This window comes from Spodoptera frugiperda, chromosome 7 (genome assembly GCF_023101765.2).
Source record: "Spodoptera frugiperda isolate SF20-4 chromosome 7, AGI-APGP_CSIRO_Sfru_2.0, whole genome shotgun sequence".
Taxonomy (NCBI): Eukaryota; Metazoa; Arthropoda; class Insecta; order Lepidoptera; family Noctuidae; genus Spodoptera; species Spodoptera frugiperda.
Window position 1 is genome coordinate 10,904,169 of NC_064218.1, and position 27,112 is coordinate 10,931,280.

General features: G+C 36.2%; 1 protein-coding gene across 5 annotated transcripts in view; it reads right to left on the reverse strand.

The window, feature by feature from the left end:
* Positions 1 to 27,112, reverse strand: part of LOC118265741 (E3 ubiquitin-protein ligase NEDD4) — a 38,897-nt gene continuing 11,785 nt past the window's right edge. For 2 of the 5 annotated variants that reach the window (XM_050695099.1, XM_050695102.1), the window contains exons 3-21: positions 22,131 to 22,212; positions 21,851 to 21,889; positions 21,102 to 21,271; positions 18,454 to 18,595; positions 17,544 to 17,615; positions 16,903 to 17,018; positions 15,050 to 15,182; positions 12,420 to 13,157; positions 10,221 to 10,302; positions 9,654 to 9,752; positions 9,216 to 9,359; positions 8,823 to 8,947; positions 8,226 to 8,367; positions 7,535 to 7,744; positions 6,954 to 7,060; positions 6,100 to 6,233; positions 5,106 to 5,334; positions 4,071 to 4,240; positions 1 to 3,714 (exon numbers count right to left, since the gene is read on the reverse strand). In XM_050695099.1, the coding sequence (XP_050551056.1) occupies positions 3,612 to 3,714; positions 4,071 to 4,240; positions 5,106 to 5,334; positions 6,100 to 6,233; positions 6,954 to 7,060; positions 7,535 to 7,744; positions 8,226 to 8,367; positions 8,823 to 8,947; positions 9,216 to 9,359; positions 9,654 to 9,752; positions 10,221 to 10,302; positions 12,420 to 13,157; positions 15,050 to 15,182; positions 16,903 to 17,018; positions 17,544 to 17,615; positions 18,454 to 18,595; positions 21,102 to 21,271; positions 21,851 to 21,889; positions 22,131 to 22,212 (3,037 nt within the window). In that variant the 3' untranslated portion in view covers positions 1 to 3,611. The remainder of the gene's footprint in view (positions 3,715 to 4,070; positions 4,241 to 5,105; positions 5,335 to 6,099; positions 6,234 to 6,953; positions 7,061 to 7,534; positions 7,745 to 8,225; positions 8,368 to 8,822; positions 8,948 to 9,215; positions 9,360 to 9,653; positions 9,753 to 10,220; positions 10,303 to 12,419; positions 13,158 to 15,049; positions 15,183 to 16,902; positions 17,019 to 17,543; positions 17,616 to 18,453; positions 18,596 to 21,101; positions 21,272 to 21,850; positions 21,890 to 22,130; positions 22,213 to 27,112) is intronic. The other 3 variants (XM_050695100.1, XM_050695101.1, XM_050695103.1) reach the window with 3 other exon arrangements.

The following is a 27,112-nucleotide window of genomic DNA, read 5'->3' on the forward strand; positions in this document are numbered from 1 at the left end:
TCAAAATAATGACTTTTTAATGAATTGTTTTTTCTCAAATTTCAAATATGTATTAATATTTACATGAATAATCTTATCGTAAACGTAAAATAAAAATATCGTTGATTACGTTAGACAACACCGCGTCTTGTTCATTGCATGACAACCCTATTTTGGTACCGACACATCAAAACTGAAAGTGCTAGGTACCGTCCCTTAAAAAGCTATCTAAATTATTGTAAAGTCTATCTATTAGAAGTCAAAGAGAAGATTTTGTATAATTTCTAACATGAAATTAAATGCAAATGTCACAATGCAATTCTCGAAACTGTTATAATCTATGGAAGCCATTTCGACACTACTCTGTCAAAACTATGGTAATTCTGTTTCCAGTTTTAATGTGTCAATAATCATAAGCGCTTGCGCATCACCTCGCAAACGTTTGCTGTAAAGATCTTCGTAGTACTAAAGAAGCTAGTACGCGCCATTCTATCACGTATTTCGATGATACTAAGAGTTAGATTAGTAGAGCAAGTATATCACCTTAATATTTATTGCCTTATTCTATTTAAATGCTAGATTTTTTTACATAATTAGTTAGAAAACGCTACGAGGCCGGATCTATAAGCAGGATATTTCCCCCGAGTTAATTTGTAGGAAAATATTGAGTTTTAAAATGACGCGTGCTAACATTCTCTGTCGGTACCACTCGGTAAACACCACGATGTCTCGTCAACATGTTATAATCAAAAAACGTTTATAATATGGAATTATACAAATTATTTTCCAATAATTATCTTTATAATTTTAGGCTTATAATAAAAAATGCTGCAGTTCTCTATATGTACTTTATTGGCGTTCAAATAAAAATTCCATTTGATTTAGTTACAAAAGGTCTCGGCAGGAGGCGCTGAACACAAAATACTAGAGTTACAGCCTAAAATTACAAAGACGTACAAAATAATATATTGATAATAAAAACTATCTAAATTAAGTAAACGATCATAGACGAAAACGCAACTTGAGTAAAACTAAATAAATACAGGGTGTAAACAATTGCTCCATCAATAAATATTATAACATCTTTACTCCATTAATAGTTATACAATTTCAACGGTCCATTTCATGGATACCACTCGGTCATCTAATTATTTTATATTTATACATATTTCCAATAGCAATTTTTTACACCTTATACTAAATTATGTACAAGTGTGCTATATATGAAAATATCTTTTTATATTATATCAAAGCGAAAAGCAATTTATCTAACGTATAGGACGCAAAATGAATAATTATTTAATCACTAAACAAGTCCGGGCAAGATGGCCTACATTACCCGATCACTAATAATTGAAACATTTCATAACTTCACCTTGCCCGGATATATCACGTTATTTAGAATTTTAAATCGTAAATAATGCGTGGAATAAATTATAAACATTGCACATTGGCTTTGTCACTCACTTATCAAAAAGGCTACCTCGCTTGGTCGTAGTTTGACATTGACAGCTGTCATCTATGACAGGCACAAAACGAAACACCATGTACGTTACAATTGTATAGTATACATTTTAAAACACCTTTTAGATTAATAATAATAATTTCCATATAAAGTAAAATGGGGTATCACATGGCTAATTAAAACTAACAATTTATTGCGAATCTTTAGTTAACCTATTTAGTGTTTCAATTAGCCCTGTAGTCACTCGGTACATTATAGTTAGAGCTTTATTTCAACATTACTTTATTATGGCTTACTCGTAAAGCTAATATATCGAAGGTGGATAGGACTCCGGTACAATAATATTGCGAAGAACGAACTCTTCTAGTTACACAACGTAACTGCGACGAAGGACAAACGATCCAAAACCCGACGCGGAATAAAATAAAGTTACAGCAAAATAATACTTTTGAAAGACATAGGACTTAATTTCGAATTGTACCTACAGGTGCTGGACCCTGTGGATATAAGAATAACGTCTAATTTACATCAGCAACATTGCTTACTTACGCCGTCTTGTATTGTCTTATAAGTAGAAGAGGGGGGAGGTTATTAAGATATAACGTCAGATGGGGGGAAGGGGTGACACTTAGTCATGTAACTTTATTATAAATTCAGCTACATTGTTGAGAAAACTCGCTCTAACACCGCTACCAGCACGCATAATTCACACAGGGTGCAAATCTATTGCCATAGATAAGCTAAAACTATTTGCATCTAGCATAGACTAAGAGATAGATAAAAAGCAATATTCGTTGACATCACTAAGTGTCACCCGTTTATAAAAGCGTTGTGAAGGACATACACACATACAAAATTATTGTCGTTGTAAAGAATAGAAGATAGAAAGAAAATGGATAATGTTTAGACACCAATTTATATGTAGATAGGCACTCATTTAGAATACTAATCACACGTATTATTTAGTTAATGTATTATTATTTTAATATTAATTCTATTTGCACAATCCTGCTTTTAAGCACGTTTGTATTGTGGCATTTTATCGTAAATAATCGATATTACTGGATTGATTTTGCTTTCAATTCCTGATACTTTTTTAAACCAAATTAATTAGTTATCTAATAAAAAATATTTCATTAATAAAGTTAAGGTTATTAAGGCGTTTTTGGAGAGTAATAATTTGATAAAATACTTGTAAAGAAATTTTAACTATTCCTACAAGTCTTAGATTTAAATATTTACAATACATTGATAACTTATTATTTTTAAGTTGGAAGATATTCAAGATTACAATTTAGATTCAAACTTGTAGAAATAGTTTTAATTTCTTTGCCAAGTACTAGCAATTTTTACTACAACAAAAACAATAGGTTTATAAAATTATAGCGAAGATTTTGAGGTATTTAGAAATGAATTTGAAAACTAAATTTGTTTAAAGATAATAGACAAGAAGTTTACTACTACTTATTATTGCTTAATGAACCATATTTGAGGGAAAGAGAAAGAATTACTATCTACTGTCTTTCTCGAAGGATGAATTATGAACAACGAGGTTTCGGACATTTCTGCCTGTACTGTTATCGTAAATAAAGCGTGATGGTATGTACCAGTTCCATGTTTGAGCAGTTTTCTATTCAATCCAGTCGCTAGCTTAAACTCGCTATTTTGATATTAAAAACAAAGTGTAATTTAAAAACTAAATGGTAGAGTGGCTAGCAGATCAAACTACACATTTCTGTCTCTATTAGATTTTCAACTTTATTGTGTGGATATAAAGTCGACAATCCAATGGGGAAAATGACAGATTAGTATAAGTTTGAATGCTTTTCTAGTAAACTCAAATAGGAAAGATAAAGAGGAGAATTAATCTCTTTACATCTGAATAGTAAGAAAACGAAAATAATCCGTGAAAGTACACTAAACATGTTTAACAGGTCGACTTCTGTAATAAAACAAGTCGATCGACATGTATCGACCTGTTCATCACCAACGAACAAGTCGATACAAGTACATCAACGTACTCCATTGTTTGTAATACATTTTCAACTGTACGCCTTGGGGATAAGGTTGAAAATGTATTACGTATGTAGGTATACCTTGATGTGATACTGTGTACTAGATTGGTAGTGTAAGGTAAGGCCGGTGTGGAGGGGGCTCCGATGTGTGCTCAGTCGACGCCCGCGAAGCCCTGCGAGCCTTCGATGGCCTTGATTAACTTCTCTCGTAGCTGCTGGTAGCTTTCATAAGGCGGGAGATCTATGCGGTTGAAGCTGCAAGGAAAATGGTAACATTAATAAAAAAATACTTCATTCTAAAGATAGTAAAGAAGCTATGTGATGAAGTCGAAAGAAAATTAAAGAGAACCTATAATAAGATAAAATTGAAATTGACGAGTTCAGTGTACTCTTGATTTAGGTTTCACAATTGCATTAATAATCTTTTTCTTCGATATCAATATAATAAAATCAAGTAAATTAAAAACACCACAAGAAACTTGTCATCTTTACGGAATGTAGTTAAAGATCCAAAATGCTAATAATTATCAACTACATTATAGGGATTCCTTAAAATTAAGAGTTAAATGGGCATTAGTATCATCTACTAAGGATAATTAATTTATACGCACCAGGTATGCGCCCTCGGGTAGTTGTCAGGCGCGCCCCACTTCTCGATGGTGAAGAGCTGCGGGCCGTTGCTGCCGTACAGCTCCTTGAACCCGTTCATGGGCACGCGCGACGTCCCCGTCACGAACTGCAGCAGCCGGGACCGCATCTCGTTCGAGAATGATAGTACCACCTGCAACGGAATATAAGCGTTTGTGTTAAGTTTAAAGAATTATTCAGTTTTTTTTAATATGTGCCGACTAGACCTGTGCCCGATAAAGTGATTAAATAAAATCAAAATCAAAATAGCCTTTATTACTGATAATATTATTACATTAAATTTCATTACATTTATTTCTATGATTCTATTTCGTCTTGCATTATATAATCTTTCAATTATGTATTACAATATTACAATAATTTCCATATAAATTCTTAATATTACAAATTCCATGCACTTATACTAGTTGTATTTCTTTAATATTTTAATTTAATTCTAATATTTCATGCATTATTAATAATTGAATAATATAAATTATAGAATATGAATTTAAATTGCATCATTGTTGAACTGAATCATTCTTATCTTTGACATCGGTAACATTATTATCGGTTTGCCGCTTGGCATAGGCCTCCCCTAGGCTTTTCCATCTATCTCTATTAGTGGCTTCTCTTTGCCACGTTGTTCCAGCTACCTTCCTAATATCATCCTCCCATCTTGTGATTAAGTGATTAGTCGGTTGTAAAAAAACGACTAATCGACCTAAAATCATCATTATTCACGATTGGAAAGATTCGTCAAAGTTCATCGGCTTATTTTATACTATTATGAGCCTCAGTATTGCTCGAAAGTAGTTGAGCAGACCCCGATTTACTTATTGGTAAAGTATATTATAACAAGCATTGTTGCTACTAACATCAGCGACATCGTGACAGCAACAGTAACAGTTTTTTCGAATTAAAACATTTAGTAAGACCCCCCTCCCCCCCTATCAAACTACCAAATACCCAAAAAACTGCATTATTCAAAAACAATATCTTGATGAAGCAACACTAACCCTCCAGAACCACTGCACGACGATATGGTTAGAATGGTAGTCCCCCTTGTAGAGAGTATTGGCGCGCCAGTCCCGGACGTCGATATGCTGGATGCCACACAGCAGTAGCTCCAGCTCGTTCTCGTCGAAGATCTTCAGCAGCGGCAGCGGGACCAGCGCGCTCAGACCCTCCAGGAACGCGAACATCTGCTCCTGCACACGCGACACGAACCGCCACTGGATCACCAGTCTGGGACAAAGATAAAACGATTTTGTTAATAGACAGCATTTTGTGGCAATAATTATAGTTGTGTTAATTGTAAAAATGTGTGACAACAGCACGGACCAAGAGTCTGTGGAGAAGTAACATAAACAGAATAAAAAAAAATAGCACTTTAACTGAAGAAACAAAATTTTTAAGAGTCCATTTTAGGTGGATATATTGTCACGTGAGAGTCATGCTTCTACACGAATGTACTGTCTCGACTGCAGTAATACTACAGCCTCATCGGAAACTAGCGTGATGCAATGCATGCATTGTTAGCAAACATTACACTGAGATTTTTTTCTAAGTTCCGAGACGGACTATATTACATGCTAACTTTCGTGTAGTTTTTAACTAAGGTCTTAACGCGACGTCCTATTTGAACAATTTATAAGCAAAGGCGAAGCGGTGCGGTGTGACGCGGCATGTCCCGCGTGCATGTGAATCGTTTCGTTTTGTTTCTATTTCCGACATTACAAACAAAAACGTGCCGGCACCGCGTCTAGTTTGCATGACAATATGAAGCCACATGCGGTAGGTGCCGTGGGTCACGTCAATACACGTAGACAGTTTGTAGTTGTCGCGCCGCGCCGTACCGCCCGCATCGCCTTCGCATCTAGATCGCTCACACAGAAAGTCGCATAACAAACCACTCATGTCAAAAAAAATGTCATAATTCAAGAATTTTGGACTGAGATTTATTATTACTTCCAGACGACAAGCAATATAACTGCATACAAGCACACGTACTTGATGTACTCGTCCTTGTTATCGTTGTCGACGGGTATGTTGGCGCCGCCCGGCTTCAGCTCCCGCTGTATCGTCTTGCCGAACTGCTCCTCGTCCACAGAGAACGTCAGGTACAGCTCCGACGGGTCGTTTTCCTGTAACGCCATAAGAAAAATTGAGTTAATATAAATTGGTACATTTTAGAAATAATCTTTTGAATGAAAGGTCACGCTTTTCGTCACTTATGTTAAGTTTTAGTGATTATTATATTTTAATACCGTGTATAACCCAAAAGCTCTTTGATAATTCAAGTAATGATTGCAGTCAGCAACAATATTTAATTGTTGTATACTGCATAAAAAGTAATCTATATATTAATACGTGATGCAAAAACTTTGTAGCCATTTTTACGAAAATTGCGCGAACGTAGGAGCATAAAATTTGGTACACTTATAGTTTATGTGTAGGAGAAGTCCAGAACGCCAATATTTTTCAAAAATAATGCTTATAAAATACATTAAATCAATAAATAAAACATTACACACACATGCATAGTATCTGATCGTATTTGACAAAACGTCAAAATTGACAGACATTGCGATGATATTCTCACGTCTTATATGAATAGAGTTTTATAAAGAGTTTGTTTGAGTTTGAGTTAAATAAAAATTATCCTTGAACGTATGTTAAGTGGTATTGTAAATTAAATCGTATATGGTCGAATTTCGACCACTAGGCGACCACTAGTATACATAATTATTTAATAAATTCAACATGAGAAACCATTTGTTAACACAAGCTCATAAAACTATGATATTTATCACTATAACCCATTTTATTTAGGAAAATTTAAAACAACGGTACACGAAACTGACCTTAATCCACATAAGAGAGTTATAGTACTCTAGGTCTACGGACTCCATGTCTAGCAGCTCTATCGTCTTGCCTAGCATCATCTTGTAGAATGGACGGATGAAGAACGCTGCAAATACAAACAAATATAAACTTTAATGCACAACAATAAGAATGTTAAAAATTACCTTAAAAATATTAAGAATACGTTATTATTATGTTTTCCGTCTTCAGTAAAGCTTTCGATTAAGTTTTAAGTTTACAATAAAATATTTACTAGCTAAAGTCTTAATTCCACAGAAATAGTAATAACGAATTTAAAATGTTATCCACACAACTTATACTGACAAAAAAAATTGTTAACTGCACAAAAATATTCACTACTTTCAAAGGAAAGTAGGGATGCCACAAGGGCCAATATTAGGACCATTTTTTTTCTAGCTTTAACACATGAATTTCCTAAAGACAATGTATTGTAAAATATAACGCAACAAAACATCACGCCTTTTATCCCTGAAGGGGTAGGCAGAGGTGTACATTACGTCACGTAATGCACTCTGACATAGTTTTTTTTCAATCTAATAATGTAGTAAGTAATAGTTACCATCCAACAGCTTTCCATGGTACACAGCCATGCCTGCGACCCTGCCAATGAACTTGAAGTAGCTGAGATGCTCCTCGTTGCAGACTCCGCTGTTGGGGTTGATCTGCAGGGTGTAGTTGTCCATGGCCGAGTACTCGAACAGCCCGTAGTACGGGTTGAACATTTCTTTCGATAATAGGAAGAACCATTCGCGGGCTAGACCACCGTAGTCTGAAAGAAGACAAAAAATAATAAGAACATTCACTTTCATGAATTAAAACAAATCAAACTTTATTCGTGACGTTTAAAATTGAGATTGAATAGAACAATAATTAATACTAATAACTTAAAATAATTACAGCTTCAAATTATTACTTTTATATCTATAATCCTCGAGCAACAATCTTTAAATTTAAAGCACACTAACAATGTATTAACCGAAATCACGGTTTATTCACGTAAATATATGGAAGAAAGCTTGACTAGTTTCGAGTCACAGAGAGTCTTCATCATAAGCAGCGCGCGCAGACGCGGCGACGTCGATTTACGTAGGTAAACCGTATTTTTGTAGTTAAATTAGTATGTCTCACGACAGATATTAGAAAACACCTAACACTATACTTCAAACCATTTCCAAACTAACACGTATTAACATAAAGCTCAAAATGCCCAAACTAACATAGCAAAGTTGATAAATAATAGTGAAACTCACCAAGACCGACTTCGGATTCGAATTCGACCCACAACTTGGTCTTGAGCAGGTCGAGTCGACTGACGGAGCTGATGATGCGGTACGAATCTTCTAGAATAGAGTTCCGACGCACTTTTATCTCAAACTTGTTTGGCACGTTGCTCTGGAATACAAAGTTTGAAGATGATCATTATAGAGAAGGATGGGAGAGAAGTTACGTAGTTCTCAATATTTTTAAACGGTTGACGAGCAGATTATTTTAGTTGCCTGTAAATCTACTTACAGCCACATTCAGAGTCATAACTTAACACAGTCCTTAGCAATTGTTTTCGGAACCAAATCGTTACTAAAGAATAGTTAAAGTATTCATTTAATGTCTCTGAGTGCGGCAATTTGACTTTATTTCAAGTCGATAAAGTTAGGGTGCTGGGCCATATTGGGAAGAAAATACAAACTGTCTGCCAAGGCCAGGCTAAACGCTGCTAGCTCTGTCCATCAATAGTGTTGCTCCCGTTAACGATGGGAAACTGTCCTTCACGTTATTTTTTAATAGATATTTAAAAATATATATTCATCTAGTTTGTACAATAAAGAGTCATACTTATTCTAATTACATACCGGTTTGCGCAGTTGGCTCTTGAGGTACTCGTACTTGCGCTTGTAGTCCCGCGAGTAGGGCACGGCCGGGCCCGCGATCTGCGGGTTGGACAGCCGCGGGTCCTCCCACTGGGTCGTGCGCGTGTCTGGGGGGGCAAGTGTTATATTAATTATAATATAAGAAAACGTACATTGTATAGTTATGGTTCATTTAAAAAAAAAGTATCTCTTCTTTGTTTTTAGTTTTCATAAGCTATTATTATATTGAACTTGTTTTTTCAAAATGTTAATCTGAAGTCGGGATCATACTTAATAAAGGATTAAAAATGTATTTTGGTAAGTTTTTTATACGTTTGGCCATCAGCTCTCTAATGAAAATAATGTAGAGCAATGAATGGTGGTGTGTATACTGACTGTGGTCTATAAAGAAGATTCTCCCGTCGGTGTGCACCCGCTCCTCCCAGCCCTCGGGCAGCGCGCCGAGGTCGTCTGCCTCGGTGACCGCGCTGGCCGCGCCCGGCCCCGCGCCCGCCGCCGCCGGCAGGCTGGACGCGCAACCTGGAAACGAAACAAAAGTACCATAATTTTAGGTACACTGGCAAAAATCTTTGACTTTGACTTTATACATTACTAATTCATTAATACTTTATGTTGCGGTAAATTGTCAATAAGGTAGGCACTTGCGCAAGTTTTTGCGCAAACTAGGTCTTTACTTAATAAAAATTATGTTATTCACAAAAAAATACTGACTTATACAATACTTTTCTCAAATTTAGCAAAATAACAAACAACTATTATCTCTTTAACAATACACATTTTGTAAAACTTTTCAATTTGTATGACATATCTTACCAGTTCTGGGATCTATCCACGTCGTCGTCTTCTGATTGTGGTCAATGAAAAATATTCTACCGTTTGGCGCCCTCTGCATACTCCATCCGGGGGGAAGACCTATTCACACAAAGAGAAATTGTAGCTAAAATAAAATAAATGTTTTCTTACTCGTAGGCAAAATTCTACATGTTTAACATCCATTTTTCTCCAGTTAAATTACAAGCCCATAACACAATAGGAAACGAGTCAATGGCGTCGGTGTCAAATTCCAGACTTGGTAATCGAACCCAAAACTCCTTACTCGACAATTACAATTGCAATTTGTTAGTTTAAAGACAGTCATACAGCTTTTTTGAGGAGCAAAATCATCCAATGACATCTCCTGCGTCTAGGCTGGCCTAGAGGTACGCGAGATGTATCAGACTCTTACTGACTAAACACCACCCCGTTCCTACTCCTGCTTCGAGTCGAAGCCCTGGTAACCTGTTAGGTTATCCGCAGTTTCGGAAGTCAAATTACAGCTTAAAAAACACAGTAACACAGCTAATATCCCCCACCCTTCCCCTACAAGTAGTGTATATTCACCGTCACTGTTGGGCAGGTTCTGGCTCTGCGTACTGCTGGCGCTGCTACTCCTCGTGGTCTCTGTCGAGCCGTCCGTCTCGTCCTATAAACACACGCACTTGTAACAACTGCATCCAATTCTACACGCTATGTAGGTTGCAATAAAGTCGGGATTACTTCGAACCTCATGTTGTGTACTAGCAAAAGGGTACGGAGATATCCTATCGCTAATACTAACTCTTGCTTTTATCAGCACAATTACAAAGTGAGTGTGGATGGTAACAACTTTTATAAAGTATAAAAGGGAAAATCTCAAAACTTTTTTATATTAAATGGGCCGACGTTTGGCCGCTATCTCGCCTGATGGTAAGTGACTTTAACGGTTTTTAATCGCGTAACGCCAATAAATGGTATATCCAGCTAAAAATAAATTAACTTGAAAATAATCAACAATTGGGAGAACAATAAACAATGAATTCTTGCACTTTTTTCTTTCAATGCTACTGAGCCATCCACGCACACTTGAAAACCTCCCCCTGTATACCTGTGTGTGCAAATATATGCATATGTACATATATCATAGCTGCCTAGCTTACATAGTCTACGCTCTGCAGGAAGCTTCATATATTTGTGTACAATCTGTGGATCAAACTCTGACAACCATATAATGCTTAGCAAAGGGAGGCATAGTTATAAGAATTTTCGGAACGTCATAGAGTATCGAGATTTTTATTTCTTAAGGCTACACGAACAATACATTCGATTTTTAGTTTTAATTCCGCTTATAGATGTATCTTTTGACATGCGGTGTGCAGCACCGGCCTCCTGCTCGCAATTAAATGTTCATGCAATATACCAGTCTATACCATTATAATACAGTGGTATATTGCATGTCATGTCTCTGCAATATACCACGCAATATACCACTCTATAAAATGTTATAGAGTGGTATATTGCATGAGCATTTAATTGCGCGTAGGAGGATGTTAAAAATACATCTATAAGCGGAATTAAAACTAAAAATCTAATGTATTGTTGGTGTAGTATTGATTTCCGCAAAGTAACGCCTGATTCTATTCTATATATCTCTTAAAAAAATGCGTTAAGTTAAGAATATACAAACTAAGCAAAAGATAAATAATTTTTGTCCTATCACAACAATTAGGTTGTCAAAGCTTTCTTAGTGTACCTTGATAACTTGATATTCTAACTTTTCCCAGCGAAGAAGAATATACAAAATTCTTTCAAGTACCTGACGAAGTTGGAAACCGGCACAAATAAAATCCCCTGTCACATGAAATACATGAAAACACACCAAACCTTACCATACCACTACGGACATATCATTTCAAACGGCCAAATATCTACTTGGAAGCAAAAATACAAACTCATACTACATAATAACAAATACTAATATAAAATACTATATATATCTAAGTTAATGAAGCGGTACAGCACAAGCAAACATAGGATGTCATACAGATTTAATATGATGTCGCATACATAATGTTGTATTAGAACGGGATGTCAAAGCGTTGTCAGACTAGCTCTTGTTAAACATTGTGTTATGTTGGCGCGCTTTTTTATTTCTTTATCTGTGAACGATACACTATGGAACCTCTATGGTAACAATGCACCATTCACAGATTATACATAGTTTGCAGCACAAGCTTGTTTGTAAGCATTTCGCAGTTTATAGAGGCCCAAATGACGAGAAGATTGACAATATAATACAGATTGGAATAATTGAAAGCTTTTTCATAGATTTATTTTAATTTGAAGCGCGGCAGTTGCAAGCCCTTGTGCCACAAACAGCCTACAGTATGTAGTACCGGAGTCGGTGAGCGCGGCGAGGCCTCGGGTGTTAGTGACGTAAGCAGACATCACAGTAGCGTGTTGTGCCTCACACTTCTTACTCATAGACAATTTCCCAAAGCACTCCGCCGCAGGCCAAGTGCGGGTTGCGACGCAACTATTAACCGTGCACTGTTGTTATAAAGTCTATATTCGAATGCAAAAGTTTTACATAAACTTGAAATCGTTGTGGGAGATTGACAAATGAATTTGTAACTTATAACTCCGCGCTTTAAGATGTTATTTACAATGTGCGCTACGTGTTGGAATGTACATATTTACGTATAACTCTTGCCTAGACGTGTTCGCGCGCCGTATGTCGGCTAGATCGCATCGCGGCCCGCACGCGGCCCCCAGGTGTCTTACCTCGGAATCCTCCATGGAGCTGGTGGTGGTTCTCCGCCGGCGAGCGGTGGGCGTGGCGACTGGCGACGCGCCGCCCGTCGGGGTACTGAAGTGGTTCTCATCGAACGTCAGAGCGTCTTCCTCTACTATTACGTCTGCCTGAGCTACTGCTGTCTCTGTCTGAGGTGCTGCTGTCTCTGTCTCTGCAGCCTCGGTAGCTACTGTTTCAGTCTCATTTTCAACGACTTCTGTCTGTGTTTCGTTCTGTGTCTCTGTCTCATTGGTTGCGTCTCTCTCATTGGACACATCTCCCTCGTTAGCTGTATCTCTCTCTTCAGGTGCGTCAGTACTGACTTGTGTCACCTCTGTATTGTCAGTCGTGTCTCGACTCTCTCCCTGCGGCGTGTCAGTAGTTAGTGTGTCCCCGCCTGGCTCGTCAGTGGTAGTGTTAGCAGTTTCAGTGTTAGCGTCCTCAGTTAGTTCCGCAGTGTCGGCAGCTCGGCTAGCTGTGTCGTGACTAGTACTCGTATCAGTTTGAGCGTCGCCAACGACTTCATTGGCGCATACAACATCGTCGTCCTCCTGTATCGTTTTGTTTCCTAAATTATTATCACAGTCGGTTTCATCACTTATACTATTAGTTTGGTTCGTCACCGCGCTGTCCGCGACGTGTGTGACGGGTTCCGGCGATCTGATTGGTGTGGAAAACGGCGTGGGGTCCGTCGAGTTAGTCTCCCCACTTCTATTGCTTATATCCTCCTGTTAGACATTTACATTGGATAATACTTGGCGCATAAACTTACGCGTGCAGTTCGATGAATGTTTCGAACACGAATATTTGTTTAGTTTCACCGACTGCACGTTTAAGTTTGCGCCGACATGATTACGTCCCGGGCGACGCCGGGTGTAAGCGTGAAGCATCAATGTGCTGCAGGATTGTCTATGAAAGTGAGGACAACACAGTGGATGCCTATGGAACACCCGAACCGATGAGCATAGACTATCGTCTTATTAGTGTTTGTATGTATGAATGCTTGTCTGAAATTTCCTGAAAGATCTCACATAAAACACAAATAGTTTTTATAATTTTGAGCATACAACAATTGTAATGTTAGGTTAACAATATTTATTCTAATGGATGACAACACCAATAAGGAAACCTTTCAGAAACGTGTCCTATGAGAAACCATGTACTCATTTTAAAATTTTAAAGTTACAATGTAAAATATAATTTATAGTATAGATCGTAGTAACATAAATATCGATTAGGTCGGCGCCAGACAATTGGTGTTGACAAGCAAAGCTAGAAAGTAGAAATATTTTTCACTTTGCGCGAAGCTTTAAGCCTTTTTCGTTACGAGCTATATTAAGACCATAATTTTGCGCAACTGTATGCGCAAGCAGCACGTTAGCGCAGGCACTTGCGCATCAATGTCTGACGCCGCACTTACAATAAATATTCGGCACAAGATGGCACATTTCCAGATGTGTTTCGAAGTCAATGGTTCACTTAAATTACTGCGTGAAGCGAACATGCAAATCTTAACTATTCATGCAATTTTTAACAATTGTAGTATGTACTTACGATTTCATAAAGATTAATTTGCAATAACATATTTAACTGAAAGTGTATTCAATGAAGTAAACATGCGGGTTACCCAGTAGAAATATAAATTAGCTGCTGAGTGCAAAGGAAAAATAAAATAGAATAAACAAAAAATGAGTACACGGCTAAAGAGAAATTACTGGAAGTGTTAATATCACAAGATACTAAATATTTTTTAGATTTGATATCTTAGGACATTAATTGACAAGATATTGCCACTTCCAGTATAAAATAAAGGAGTATAATGTATCGATGTATTGTTAGTACATATCTATATCGCTGAAGCCCATGCTGCGAAACAAAATATTCACTAACAGAATCTGACTAATAAATCCTGATAACAAAGAAATAAATTATTTTTTAAATAAACAATATCCTCAACTCCTCAACACATGCGTCCAGTGTATTGCCGATACCGCTACTACTCCATGCAAAAACGACCTTAATATTTTATAATAGAGTATATAATTGAGTATATTATATAGGAGCGATATTGGTGATTATAATATTTGGAACAAGAAACGCCGCCGCATATTGCCGTAATTGACTGATAACAGGAAAATAAACAGTAATTATTATTATCAGACAATAATATTCAGATATTGTTTCATTGTTTTGTAAGATTCATTTCGTAGATAAGTTGATCTAAATAAATATAATCCCACTTAATCCCCTTGCATTACATGTATCCAAAACATTAAAATAAGACAAAAGAGAATAAAATTAGATAATATTTTGAGTGTCAATATTTGTTTTGAATTTCCTTTTCTTTCATTTGCTGATATTAAGTCTTACGCTCATTCTTCTACATAGAGATCTACATTTTGGACCTAGCTTCAGTGGTGGACAGACTCATTAATCTGTCATTATTATTCAATTTTAACGTTTCAAAAGTGCCTAACTAATCAAACTAATTGCTTAGTCAAAATCAATCAATTACAGGCAACACACGTGTAGAGATAACCCATTAACAAAACCCTAGAAGTCCCTACAACATTACAATAAGGTGTAGTAGGTGTGTGGTAAGACTGCGGTGTGGTGATACCTGATGGTTGATGGTGTGGGTGGCGGCGGGGCTGGCGGCGAGCTCGTCGTCCGCGGAGATGTGGAACCGGCGCTGGAACTCCGTCGCCGCCGTCTCCATGCGCTCCGCCTGCGACTCCGTACTCATGTTGCGCCTGGAGACAACAAAAGCATTGTGGTGAATATTATTTTGCCTGTACCAATATTAAAAAGTAGAAAGTTTGTAATATTATAACATAAAAGCTACTGGGTCGCTTTCAAAAATTGTTTCACTATTATAAACTTACATCTTTACGTTTAAAGTAATGGAAACGAGTGCGCGTTCGTGCGTGTCTGTTCTGATTGGCCGGCGCGAATGAACTAACCAATCAGAGCGCCGAATGCGCTATCGTTTGGATTACTTTAAACGTAAAGCGAACTGGTAGTAAGAGAACAACATGGGCTATAAAACATGACGAAATAAAATAGCCAAGTTATACTAAAGTTATACGAAAGTTATACGAAATCCACGCAGACGAAGTCGTGCTCAAATCTAGTGTTTGACTACGACTATGGTCTATGGTGATTTCTCGGGAATTTTACTTACTTGTTAAAAAGGTTGAGTATTGTAGCCAACATTTTATATAGAGATTATTTATTTAATACGCCAAATCCGTTATTGAATAATATCCAATAAAAAATATATTAATTATTAGCTAGCTAGCTTAGCGTGCGCGTACAAGGGGAGAAAGCGAGCGACTGAGCTTAGCGAGCCTGGATGAGCAGTCAGGAACAATTTGTTTGTTACCCACACCAATACCAAAACACAAATTGTACTAATATACTAAATACTAATTAGTAATATTATTAGGTAATTACAAACAATTTATATGCTAATATAATTTACAAATTTTAATAATTTATTAATTTATTTTGGTAATATAAAGTCATTAGTTTATTTGTTTATCCGTCTGTCTGTCTGTCTGTCTCTTCTTCACGCCTAAACCAGTCAACCGATTTGAATGAAAGAAGAAGTAGCAAAAATACCACACTTCTGACTAAAAGTAACTCCTTATTATTATGATCTATTAACTTTATAAAATAATATCGAGTTTTACACACGGAGAGCTACTCAGGTAGTGAAAGTAGTTAAAAAAGGAGGTTACTATTGCTGTCTCGCTCACTCACAAGAGAACAAAAGTGTCGTACCTGCGCGCGTGCTAATAAATCGCTCGCAGTCCTGCGTGTGCGCGTGTATATTACGTGTGATTATTTTAATGTCAAAGTCAAAATCATTTATTCCAATTAAACCATATATTTAAGTACTTTTGAAACGTCAACCAAGAAAGAAATAAATAATAGCCTGTCAGTCTGTCCGTCAGTGAAGCTAGGTGCTAATACATTCTTTACTTTATATTTTATATTTTGTTATATGTAAAACAAGAATAAATAAGTTTGCTTTTTTTTTACACCTTCATTGTCACATGTTTTGTTTTATCTTTATATCATTTTCATTCAACTTTTTATGAACTTTAGAGTAGTAGATAATATTTTTAAGATGTGGCTGAAATAATATTTGAAGCATTGTCTAAGTATGATAGGTATTAAGGATGACAATCGGAGCTATGCAATTTATTAATACTCATTTTTGTCTATTTTCTGAGATATGTTTCTCAGCTGTCGGATATGGGGTATTTTTTATGAAAATTTCAACTTCTACTTTAGTAGAAATATGGTAGATGTAGAATATTTTTAATCCCGGAAATCTCCTAAAATAGGAAACATGTAAATTCCTTATATTTTGCGCCACTGAACGAATGTGCGTATTTGTTTGTATGTTTAAATACGCTAATCTCCAGAACTACTGGTTGGAATTGGGTAAATGTGTATACTGACGTGAAGGTGGGCCGCTCCCATTGCGTGGAGCGCTCGATGTGGTTGACGTAGTAGGTGCGCCCGTTGGCGTCCTGCCGCTCCTCCCAGCCCGGCGGCAGCGGGTCCCCGCCGATCGCCTGCAACAAACATATTCACACTTGTACTCCTGCTATTCATTTTTACTTCGACAATTAACAATATTAATGTGTGTCTATCGGTCAGTCTCTTAATTGTAAATTATATATTGTGCCTCTTAATCTTTTTCTAAACTATTTTTGATATAAGCATTGATTGTAACTTAACCAGATTACATAGTAATATTTATTAACCCCAACGATGCACCTCGTATTGCACGATGCTATTAATAACCGATATTACCAGAATATAAGATTTTTTTTCATATTCATTCACATACAGTTCATTTACCAATATGACCGAGCAAGCAAAAATAGACTTTAAAGCATGCACAATAAGCTCATAAACTTGTCTTTAACTACATAAAAACGCAACAAAAAACTTAAAAATCATCCATCCTATAATTATACAAAAGCAAAATAGGATAGGAAAATAATATCAGCGAATACTGTAAGCAACATAAATGTGCAAATTTAGTCGCTATGGTAGTCGCTTTAGGGTTTATAATGAAATAAAAAGAGACGTACAATGGCTAGCGGCGTGCGCTCGACAAGCTCCCAGTCGTCGCCGGTGAACGAAGGGACCGAGCTCGACACGACCTACCATGAGGCAAACTAAGCCTGAACGTACCATGCAATAACATACTTTATCTAACTACAATTTAAGTTTAATATAGCATGCAACATTACAATTTTAACTTAAAATAATTTTGTGGAAATTAAAAAAATATATAAGTATGAGTATTTTTTACAATGATATGAATACTCGATTGATGAATTCAATGTTTGCTTCACATAATACTTAACAATATACACTTGAATTTTAACATAAACTCTATCCCAAGGCAATAAGGTATATTTATTGAGCAAACCTCTTCTTATGTACCATTTAAGTCTGTCTTATTACTCTATCTCCATGGTAACTAAATATATCGACAGGCAAGTTAATGAGAAAGGTCATTGAAATAAATAATGACTAAGATCTCACTAAGTTCTGATTTAGTTGTTGTTATCCTAAAGTACAAACAAGAATAAGACAGGGTTGATTTGTAATTCAACGTATTCCTCTCGGGAGGAAATTGACCAAATTAGTTACACAAAAAAATATAGGAATTTACTGGCTATTTTAAAACAACTTAAATCAAATCGGTACTTTTTTATTTATTGATGTTTTTGTTGTTAGTTCGGAAATGTTTAAACAAAACTAGCCACTTTTCGACAATTAATAATTTTATAGGAAATCAGTTGTATTATCACCTCCCAAGAGGAATACGTCGAATTACAAGCCACCCTATGTATCACATGCGGGAATCGAACCCAAACTGACACGAACCTCTACTAATCAAGCATTAACCCCAACTTCCTACGACAAAATCTAAATTACCCCGTAACCACGACCAGTCTAACATGACCTGTAAATAGAGTACCAAGTCCTTACCGGTTGTACGACGCCCTGCTGCGGCGAGGGTTCCACCAGCTCCCAGTCATCAGACGGCGCTGGCTCCTCGGCCCCGGCCTCGCCCACACGGCCCACTAGAGCGTGGTACACCTCGATGTAGCCACGAACTCTGGACCTGGCACTGCACAGGACATATCAAAGGACACATCAGTTAATATACTAAGCTGAGATTAACACATTGAACGCCATGGTGGTCACCGGTGACCGACGTAAGCGGAGGATTTGCCTTCAACAGTTTTCTATTGACAGTCAAAGACTTAATGGTCAGTAGTAAGTTCAGATTGTAGCTAAAACTAAGTCTTTCGATGGTACACACTCACAACACACAACGTCACAACGTCGGTAGGCAGGGGTGCACATTACGGCACGTAATGCCGCTTACGATGGTATTCGATTACGATAATGCTTTCGATGGTATGTTGTGTGAATTTATGGTAAGGGTAAACATTAAACTGAAGGTGTAATAGGGATTGGAGTGTCTACGAAGGGGAAACTTCAATATAAACAATCTACACACAATAACAATATACATAAACATTAATTTTCTTCTACTTGCCATCAAAGCAGGTTGACACTGTCATTTTCATGTCATGCGGATTTCTGTATTTATAACTAGCTGACCCGGTAACCTCTTAAAAAGGAAAACCTTTCCTGGACTTCAACAAATAATTTAAAACCAATATTAGCCAAATCGGTCCAGCGGATCTCGAGTTTTAGCGAGACTAACGACCAGCAATTAAATTTTATTACATTGCGATGATTTGCATATTATAAAAATGAGTGCTTGAAAATACATAAAAACCGCATAACAGAAAAGCGACCCCTAACTACAATTTTTCACAAATAAACATTAAAATTAAATTGCTGAAGGTGAACAAACAAATTGAATGCTTTGTAGGGAAACACCAACACAAGAATAAAATACCAACACCAAAACACACGTATTTTCTTTCTACTACAATTAAGAATTTAATTTCTTAACTGCAAACGGATTGCATGAATGCAACACCTGGTAACGTCGCAGCCAACTGGCTTAATTAGCCGTTAAAATATCGGCCTGAAAGTCTAATTGATGCCTTAAATTACTGATATCTCATTACTTGAAGGAAGGGATTATTACTATAATTATAACCAAGTTGTTAATAAAATTAAAAAACCCCTAAAATACATCAAATCACCATCAGAAATAAAATGCTACCACCAGGATTGTTAGACCATGCGATTTATAGAACAGGTTATTAATTGAAGGGCCGATTAACCTCTAGTCTGCTGGTATATGAGACACAATAGAAAACATATTGTGTTCGCGTAGATCTGCGCTCCCGGCATACTAAGGGTTAAGCTGGTTGGCTACGACATATACACAAGTTTTAAAAAGGGATATAGTAGAATATAAAACACTGATCAACTCTTCAAGCACACCACAATAACACCAAGGGTTTATCAGAAGTATTACAAGCTCTATTCAAATGGGATACCCACCTGGCACCATATAGTACATTTAATTCACTTTAGGCGGTCGTCCATTGCATTGTAAAACAAAATTATGACTGTAGAAGTAGAATCAATAATTTATTTTTTCATTTATTACTTTAGCTTCTGTGATTTCATAATATGTTTTTTGAGATTAACTTCAAAAATCCTGTTTAAGTACTTAATAAACAAAATGTCTAAAGTTGCGCAAAACATGCGCAAATGTTGCGCTTAGTGAAAATTATTGATATTACATTTAATTCAACTTTCAAAATATAATAATGTAATAGGATTAGCAATACACACTCAATACACACACAAACACCCAAACCGTAAAGTTAATTAAGATACAACACACAAAAATAAATAAAAATTGGAAAATATACCTTCCGAGTTAGAACGGGTAGCTAAATTAATCTAAGGATGATTCGTACTGCTAGGGAATTATGTTTAAAGTAAAAGATATTTTTTCCATTAGTATTATTTAACCTGAAACTTATTACATAATTACAGTGCAACTAAAGTATAGTTGTCCTTGTTTTTTGTCATACGTTAGTAAGAGACAACAATACTTTTAAATTTTCGTTTACCAGGTAACAATTTAATCTTACATCTTATCGGTAAAGTACAAAATTCTTTAAACTGCAATCTTCAGTTCAATTTATATATTAAAGAAATATTCGCAGTAGCATACTGACTTGCTTTCTGTTAATTTTATCAATTTTCACGTAACGATGATTATCTACTAATACCAATCGTACGCTTTTATCGTTTCACTTCTAAGAATGCTGAATGAAAGATAATAGGTACCTATTAATCTATAAAGACTTCAGGCACATTTTTTTATTATTTTTTATATATTTAAAAATAATATATTTTTTATTAATTATAGGAAAATAAACTGTCAAAATTAGTAAGAAACTACACAATACTAAATAATAGTAGTGCTATACTACTGAAATCACTATTTATGTGGGTAAGAAAGTCAGAGCCTTAACCATACTGAACAGAGATCGAACCGAAATGAAGCTATTTGGAGTATTTGTTTTTATACAATAATTTTACTTTACAAGTACAAATCATCCTTCATCTAAAAAGTAGGGAGAGAAAAATAAAAAATACGAAGCTCACGGCATGCTTAGAGCATTACTTACACGGACCTGCGCGGGCGCAACGGGTACTTAACGACGTTGGGGCGGGCGGAGGCAGCCGTCTCCGTGGGCACGGTGGACAGTGGCACCTCCACCATGCCCAGGAAGTCATCCCTAGTGAGCCGGTTCTCATCGAACACTTGGATCAACAGTTTGTGCTCCGCCGGTTTTACCTGGAAGTGGAAAGGTAGGGATTAGTCTTCTTGTTAGGCATTTCCTGCCTGTAATATATGGAGGAGAGGGACGGAGCTATGTAGGTTGTATAGCTCCATCCCTCTTGTACTGCTCAATAATCGACCATTGTGACACAATTGTAATAGCAGACTAAGGCCCCAGGAGTTATAACATCAGTTGTATTCAGACGGAAATAATGTTTCATATAATTCATTGCCACAGAAAATTACAAAAATAATAGTCAAATTAATTTATTAATTACTAGCAAAACCCGACGAACTCCGTTTCGCCACCAGCTATTTTATTGATTTTATTCAGATTTTTTTTGCTATAAACCTCACGACGCGCAAGACCTTTACAACGAATGCAAAACCGTGGAAATCGGTTCGTGCGTTCTGGAGTTATAGCGTCAGGAAGGAAAACCCGACTTATTTTTATATAATAGATTATAATAAACTTTTAAATTTTCTTCAAAATGAGAATTAACGCTGTATATGGTTTAACATATTATATTGCATAATAATATTTTTCATTCAGTTTTTATTTAAAGTAGAAAAAAAAAACAAATAAAAGCTCACCCTGAAGACAAACTCCTGATTCCATGTGGGATTTAATGTCTGGAATAGAAACGATAGACATGAAATATAATACTTTTCAATAACATTCAACATTTATCGTTTGACTGAAAAAACATTTGTAATAGCTAAAGAAGTTGATATGATAAGCCATTCCCTCCTAGCATGCTTATGGGGGAAGGGAGAGTATATCACATCGACCTTCGGTTTATAAAAAAATCTACTACGAAAACTGATGGGGAATCCCATAGCAGATAAGTAAGAGACAGCAAACAGAACGCACCTTTTTCTTGGTTTTAGTGAGAAACGTATCAAGGGTGACATCACCATCGACCTTCTGCAACTCCACCCGCACATATGGGTCACTGAAACATAGCAATACCAACATATTAACCATCACTACATAGTATAAAACAAAGTCGCTTTCTCTGTCCCTATTTTCCTTTGTATGCTTAAATCTTTAAAACTACGCAACGGATTTTGATGCGGTTTTTTTAATACATAGAATGATTCAAAAGGAAGTTTTATATGTATAATAGATGCATGATATTGCACCCATGCGAAGCTGGGGCGGGTCACTAGTTGTCTATAAATAAAAAACGTTAGGGATGATGACGGGGTATGAAAATAATTAAAAATCTAATTAGTCCGTCAGTTAGATAATGAAAACATATTAGACACGTATTTTTATTTTGTCATATAAGATAACGAATCAAAGTTTAGGTGTAAATAGCAAATATCATTCGTCATTTCTATGTATAAAATGTACCTAGAAGCGATGTCACATGATATTTAGAAACGTTATAATTTCGAAAGTATTTGTTTCCGTGAGAAAATAAAAAATACGTGTCTAACGTTTTAAAATAATCTACAAGTCGGACATTAAAATAAAATTTAGTCATCTGCCCTATTGTATTTATTCATTACTCATAGAACATTTGTCAATAATAGTACACAGTCTTGATTACAGCTCGGTATACGGCACTAGATTCATTCCCTATTAACTTAAACCTCTATTACCTCTTGGACTCAGACAATAACTGGAAAAAGACATGTGACGCTAAATGAAACCGTAATATCCTGAACAATAACTTCCAATTTTCTATAATTCAACCTTTCTATGATTTCCGTGTGTACTGTCATCTTCGACACTAATTCTATATACCGTGTTGTGTGTGTGCATTAACAAACACTAATATAAACTAAGAATAACCTGAATTGGAAACACCGTAAACTTTGCCTCTTCAATAAATATGACATTCAACAATCATTCAACACGCAGAAATATAGGACATTACTTATTGCTTTGACATTCATTTAATTTTTTTCTTGGTCATATTTTAATGCACTTAAGAGAATACCTATGTCTGAAGTACAGAAACCAGTAGGTCAAATCATTCAGCTTTACTGTTTTGATTATAAAGTCGAAAATTCAATAAAAAACTGGTTTCTTCCGTCCTGGGCGAGGCGAGAGGGAGTGTCAGACTCTTACTGACTAAAAACTACCCCGTTCCTAGTCCTGCTTGTCGAACCGGAGGCCCGGTAAACCCGCTAGGTAGTCCGCAGCTCCGGAACTATTCATGGATTGCAGCACATTCACCAAACTGTGACGTCACATCTACGCAAACTATACCGTTTAGTCGCGGAAATCAAGTCAAAGTGAATGAGGTACGTGATGTGCATTTTATTCTACGGCAAGAAGTTGAATTTTTTATATCAATCAATCAATCTTTAATATCGGGATAATGCACGTATAGAATTATTATTTTATTAGTACTTATTTTGTACTACGATATGTATATATCGTGGTGGCCCGGAGGTTAAAGACGCCCGCTACATGAGAGTGTGGGTACTGTGGGTTCGAATCCTAGCAAGCAACGTCAAGTACCAATACGACTTTTTCCAAGTTACATGTACTTTCTAAGATTATTTAGACACATTCACAGAAAACATCGTGAGGGAACCTGGGCTTATAATTTCTAATTATAAGTTTGTAATCATTGAGCAAAAGTGATGATTAATTAATGTTCAAACCTTCTCCGTGTGAGAAAAGGCCTTTGGTAAGCAGTGTCCACCTATAAGCTGTTGATGTGTACTTATTTTGATAGTTCATATACCTAAATAGCAAAATAAATGTAACCTAGTGATAAATCCAAATCCATCTGCGAATCTTACATCAAAATCAGTGCAGCAGTTTCATATGTTGCAAATTACAATTAACTGCAGAATAGACTCATTTGGTTATATTACAATACATAGCACTAAACAAAAGTGATTCCCCAGCTATATTTAAACAAAAGATGTACGATAACTGTCACAGTACTAGAACTAAACACTATAGGTAAGTACTAAGTACCTATAATAATACAACTACATAGTACATATACATATATAGACACAGTATTATTCATAAAAAAGATAACAAACGTGTTATAAACTATACTATGTCTAGTCTTCAATTCAATTTGTTCTTTAAAGACAATAGATTGAATAGGCTTTTAGTACGTATGTTTAAAATTGTTTATGTATTAGGGTGCTTTTCCATCAGAGATGTGCTATTTAGCTATATGCCACGAATGGAAATACTAAGCTATGTAGCTGTGTGAGGAGGATGTGCAGCAGCTTGAGTATACAATATATCGATAGTAGGTAAGCCATCCATAGCAAACATCAATAGCACGCTTCTATAGCACGCATCCATAGCACGCATCTAAAGCACGCATCCATAGCACGCATCTCTCCATATAAAAAACATAGTTTAACTAAGTCTGTTTCCACTAGTGCTAACCTATGTGTACCAGTGAATATGTTTGGTGGAAACCAAACGCATCCACAGCAACGTAGCATATCACATCGCTGGTGGAAAAGCACCGTAAGAACAATATAATATAGTACATAGATAAAATAAAAGAAAGTAAAGATTTAAATTATCATAAAGAAGCAATTACAATAATAATTCCCCCGTATATCAGTCGATTGGTATTTACAAGTGGCCTTATCTACAGACTACAAGTATCTAATATGATGCAGCAGTTTTTATGAATTTCGGACTCGATGAATTGGACTAGATAGTACCTGCTAAAGTACAATACAAAGCATTTTTATAGAAGCCCAGTATTAATAAGTAAACAGTGTAAAAAGTAGAATTTTTTGGACTGTATTTAAATTTGTATAATCCTACTAATATTATAAATGCGAAAGTGTGTATGCTTGTTACTGCTTCAAGTCCTTCACGTCGAAACGGCTGAAGGGATCGAGATAAAATCGGAATAAAATTGGAATAGGCGTAGATTATGGTCTGCAATAACACATAGGCCACTTTTTATCCCACGGGAACACGGACGAAGCCACGGCAGAAGCTAGTTTTTCATAAATTATTACTAGAAAAGACGTCCAGAAGAACAGTGCATAATATAGGAATTTCAAAAACTACTTCACTCTGATTATGACTTAATATTGATTTCTATGATGCCATTCTAAACCGGATACTTCCGAATTCCGTAAAGGCCTAATTATGTATAGGTATCATTAACAAAATATGCACCCCAACGCCGCAAAGATAAGGTACCTGTTCGAAAACGTAGATGTTAGACTTTGCACCGACTTGGATCCGGTTAGGCCGCTAGTGCATCGCGATACACTAAGGTTTAATCTGACATCTATTCTGATAGATAAGCGAGCTATGCGGTGAATAAGCAACCAACTATTTAGGGTAGGATTAGAATACCTTGGATAAACTACAAAATATAAGTCTATAAAAGTGGCAAAATAATCATTATCGTATGCTAAATGTCAATAAAAGTGGCAAAATAACAAATACTTTGTTTGTTCCCTTCACTAAAACAGTACCCTTAGTACGAGTTTGCTTTACGTTAAACGAAAACGAAACGGGAGCGCGTTCGGAACTCCGATTGGCCGGCGCGAATGAACCAACCAATCAGAGCTATACTGAAGTACCTACTAAAAACAATTACCGTTGCCAGCGGACATTTGCAATAGTAGAAGGGTCACTAACTCGTTGCCGACCATTTGTCAATGACGCACAAAACGACTATTGTAACATGAAAGTGTTACGTTTTCAGGCTTAAACTGCTAGGTCGATTTTGATGTTTTTTTTAAACAGAGATACCAAGTACGTTCAAACTAAATAAAAAAATAAAAACCGTCATATGTTTGACTAAAATATAACTTTATAAAGGTGGAAATAGGGGTTTTATTAACTAACGAGAGCTATATTAATAGAAGCGAACTAAGCAGCCTAGTAAGTAGAGTAATATACGCATAGAAAGTCGTCAAACCCTAAGTAAGTGGATGATGTGAGGTTTAATACCCGCGGCACCCACGCCCGCGGCCAACATAATTCGGTGGCCGGCCGACTCGTAATTAGTGTCGCGATGGCCGTTATATATTCCTTTCATACTAATTACAGGCCTATCGTAGTTTGTTTTCGTCTTTAGTTTACTTCTATTCACTTCTTGTATACTTTACGAAGCATTCTTTTCTTAATAACAGATTCGACCTATTGCTGAAGATTTCATTGTAGCCTGAACCGCTTATGTAAAATTTTGGGCAATCTGGGGGTTGAAACTAAGATATAAGTCCCTCATAAGTCATGAAATAATAAACAGAGTCAAGATTACTATTTCGCAAAATATAAAACAACTTTTTCAAAAAACGAGCAACCCTAATAAACCCGACCAACCCAACCCAACGACAAATGACTATAATATTGCATTTAATCTATTATAACAGATATTTAAAACATTTCCTTATAACTAGTAACTATAGAAATTATTAGTCTAAACTCTAAAATCAGAATACCTATAGCCTATATGCAGCGGGCATTGTATGACGGAATCAATATTAATAAAGTAATGAGTCACCGTGATCTCGCCGGCGTCCATCAATTCTGTGGCAATTGACAATCAAGGCGAGCGTGTACGTCTGCACCGAATCTCGGCACTACAGGCCATGTTGTACGTGATTTTAAGATATTAACATCGGGAATATTTTAGTAAATTGTTGAGAATATGCATCTGCTTTTTTAATTTCCAATATGTAATATATCTCTATATATAAAAATCAATTGCTTTTCGTTAGTCTCGTTAAAACTCTAGAACTGCTGGACCGATTTGGCAAATTTTGGCCCTAAATTGTTTGTGGAAGTCCAGGGAAGGTTTAAAAGTAGAGAAAAATTGTTTGAGGCAGTACGAAGTTTGCCGGGCCAGCTAGTTAACATATATGTATATTGTTCCTTTCCCATAT